At 39.4% G+C, this 3145-nt stretch overlaps 1 protein-coding gene across 1 annotated transcript; it reads left to right on the top strand.

Moving 5' to 3' along the window:
• The first annotated feature begins 868 nt into the window (after positions 1–868).
• LOC123129364 (protein FAR1-RELATED SEQUENCE 5-like) lies at positions 869–2641 on the top strand. The gene is made up of 3 exons (XM_044549555.1): positions 869–1521; positions 1604–1708; positions 1811–2641. Exons 2-3 carry the CDS (start codon positions 1631–1633, stop codon positions 2639–2641), a joined length of 909 nt encoding a protein of 302 aa, XP_044405490.1. The 5' UTR covers positions 869–1521; positions 1604–1630.
• The last annotated feature ends 504 nt before the right edge of the window (positions 2642–3145 follow it).

Genomic DNA, 3145 nt, shown 5'->3' with positions numbered 1-3145 from the left:
GTACTAGCAGGAAAATCACGAGAAAGCAAAAAACGAACCTCTAAACGGGTCGGGTAAACATCTCGCCCGTTCGACCTGGACCAACAAACCCCCTCCTCATCAGGGACCACAACCAACTTGCAACCCACGCAAAGGCCAAACCCCCCTCCCCCTCAAGCACTGGAAACAGATCTCACCTCCACAAATACACACCCCTCCCCCTCACCTAACAGATCTGGAAGGCGCCCATGGGAAAGGGAGAGGTGGCCATGGCACAGCCGGGAGGGGGAGAAGAAAGAAGAGCAAACACAAAATTGGGAGAGGAGCATCTCCCTAATGAGGAGCAGCAGGGAGATCAACAACACAATCCGCATGTCAGCAAAACACACCAACTCCTCGCCATCATCTCCCTTCACCTCTTGCATGAACAAAAACTGAAGGAATTTCCTTCACCTACAAGGGAGATAGATCAACATTCAGAAACATTCAGCAACCTAGTTCAAATTTCTAGTGTAAAATCCTAGAAAATTACAGTGCAAAACACCATATAACTAGTCTTGTACCTAGAAATTTCCACTGTAAATTCCCCATAAATTCCAGTGTAAACAAGTAGACAAATGATATAATTACATTGAAAGAACACAGTAATCTATACTGTAAATCACAGAAAAAACAGTACACAAAATCTGATATACTTACACTGTAAATGCATACTTTCAGTGAAGATTGCACTGTATTTTTCAGAGTAAACCTGACTGTAAAATACAGACTTACAGTGAAAATTACACTGTAGCTACCTAGAAACTTACAGTGTAAAACCCCTACAAATTCCAGTGTAAATCTAAAGGTTTTACACTGTAAGTATCCAGTAAAAATGCACTGTAAATCCACTGTAAGTACTTAGGTAATTACACTGTAAGTACCCAGTAAAAAAATCCACTGTAAAAATACACTGTAAATCCACTGTAAGTACCTAGTAAAACTGCAGTGTAAAACCCTTTAACAGTATTCACACATACTATCTCCTGCCCCTCTCCCAATGCATAGAAACACAGAAGTATAGAACACATTGAAGCATGCAGACATTACAAAAATATTTTCATCTATTACTATATGCTTTGTTGCTCATGATTATGTCAAACTGACATTCTACTTTCCAAAATGTGACAGGAGAGGAGCATGATGAGGGCAGTAATTGAAGAGGATCTAATGAGATTGTCACAGGAAGAACTCGTACTAAATGTGAGATACAATTGCTAAAACTTTGAAAATATGTTTAAAATACATAAAAGGGTAAAACGTTAACACAATTATGATGCAGGAAACATTTTCTTTCACTGCGCTCCTTCATTCCGACATTATATACAATGTAAGAATCAAAAATCAAAAAATACCGAGTACATATCAGGTGATGTGTAAAAAAGCTTGTGATGAACCTTGTATGTACATTCAGGGGATGGATCTACGAACATTGCCGAAACTATCTACGAAAACTCCAGGAGCAAATCAAATGACAGTTTCATCACAACAAGAGATGACAATGTAAGCAAAACAACAGCTGAATAACTATTGCAAGAAAATGCCGAAGGAAAGCACACTAACAATCATTAAACTTACCTTGCAGACACTGGAAGCAGACTTGCATCACGAAATGCCAGCGAGCGAAGATGGGGGAGGAGAATCCGATCCCTGGGACACAAATCTGTTCTACAACATGAATCTGCAACAGGTATGCATCACAAAATTTCAGAAATACAGACGATGAACATAAAAGAAGTGCAGAGAACATATCAGAAGAAAGTAACTAAAACAAAATCCCTAAATGTTGCAGGAGCCTCAAGATGTTGATCCCAGCAGAGCAGCGGCTAACACGAACTCAAGCACAGGCATGAATGAAGAAGGAGAAAGAAAAGAACCAGGACACTCACTTGAACAAGAAGGAGACGATGAATTCCTCGATGAAGAAGACATTGAAAGATTCCTGCAAAATGAACAAGAAGCTGCATCAGAGGGCAATCTGATGAACACTAGCAGTAATTTCAAGCCGTATTTAGGCATGCAGTTCGAAACAAAGGAAGAAGCTCAGGAATATTTCAATTTCTACTCGAAACTGGCAGGATTTTCAGTTGCTACAGTAGCAATCTCAAGAACAGCAAGCAAGAAAAGAAACAATGAGGTGACAAGGATCACTATGAAGTGCAACAAGTGGGGCAAGACAAAAGAAATAGAGAAGGAATGCATAGTGCCCATGAGAAGATCTACAGTCATTGCTAAAATAGATTGTAAAGTTGTGATGGTCATATCTGAGAAAGGAGGCATATGGGAAATCACAAGACAACACCTAGAACACAACCATGAGTTAACACCAAACAGTAGATTCTTTAGGTCACATAGGTACATGTCGGATGAAGAGAAGTGCTTGATAAGAGTTTTGAAGCATACAAACCTGGAAACAAGAAGGATTGTTGCTGTCCTGGCTTACATAAGAGGAGGAATGGCTCATCTACCATACACAAAGAAACATGTCACTAACTATGCAGCAACAATAAACAGAGACATCGCAAACTCTGACATGATGGAAGTAGTGCAAATGTTCAACAAGAAGCAAACAGAAAATCCTGGCTTTTGGTACTCTTTGAGCTTGATGGAGAGAATAAAGTGAAGGAAATATGCCCTAGAGGCAATAATAAAGTTATTATTTATTTCCTTACTTCATGATAAATGTTTATTATTCATGCTAGAATTGTATCAACCGGAAACATAATACATGTGTGAATACATAGACAAACAGAGTGTCACTAGTATGCCTCTACTTGACTAGCTCGTTAATCAAAGATGGTTATGTTTCCTAACCATGGACAAAGAGTTGTTATTTGATTAACGGGATCACATCATTAGTTGAATGATCTGATTGACATGACCCATTCTGTTAGCTTAGCACTTGATCGTTTAGTTTGTTGCTATTGCTTTCTTCATGACTTATACATGTTCCTATGACTATGAGATTATGCAACTCCCGTTTACCGGAGGAACACTTTGTGTGCTACCAAACATCACAACGTAACTGGGTGATTATAAAGGTGCTCTACAGGTGTCTCCGAAGGTACTTGTTGGGTTGGCGTATTTCGGGATTAGGATTTGTCACTCCCACTAGTAGAAAAAGGGG

This window comes from Triticum aestivum, chromosome 6A, assembly GCF_018294505.1.
Source record: "Triticum aestivum cultivar Chinese Spring chromosome 6A, IWGSC CS RefSeq v2.1, whole genome shotgun sequence".
Lineage (NCBI taxonomy): Eukaryota > Viridiplantae > Streptophyta > Magnoliopsida > Poales > Poaceae > Triticum > Triticum aestivum.
Note: the sequence above shows the minus strand (reverse complement) of the source record. Positions and strands in the feature narration are given on the sequence as shown.

What these genes read in the sequence shown, in the direction of transcription:
- LOC123129364 (XM_044549555.1), top strand. Translation starts at nt 1,631, where the DNA reads ATGCCAGCGAGCGAAGATGGGGGAGGAGAATCCGATCCCTGGGACACA. An exon ending in ACAACATGAATCTGCAACAG is followed by an intron (nt 1,709 to 1,810) that starts GTATGCATCACA and finishes TAAATGTTGCAG; the next exon opens with GAGCCTCAAGATGTTGATCC.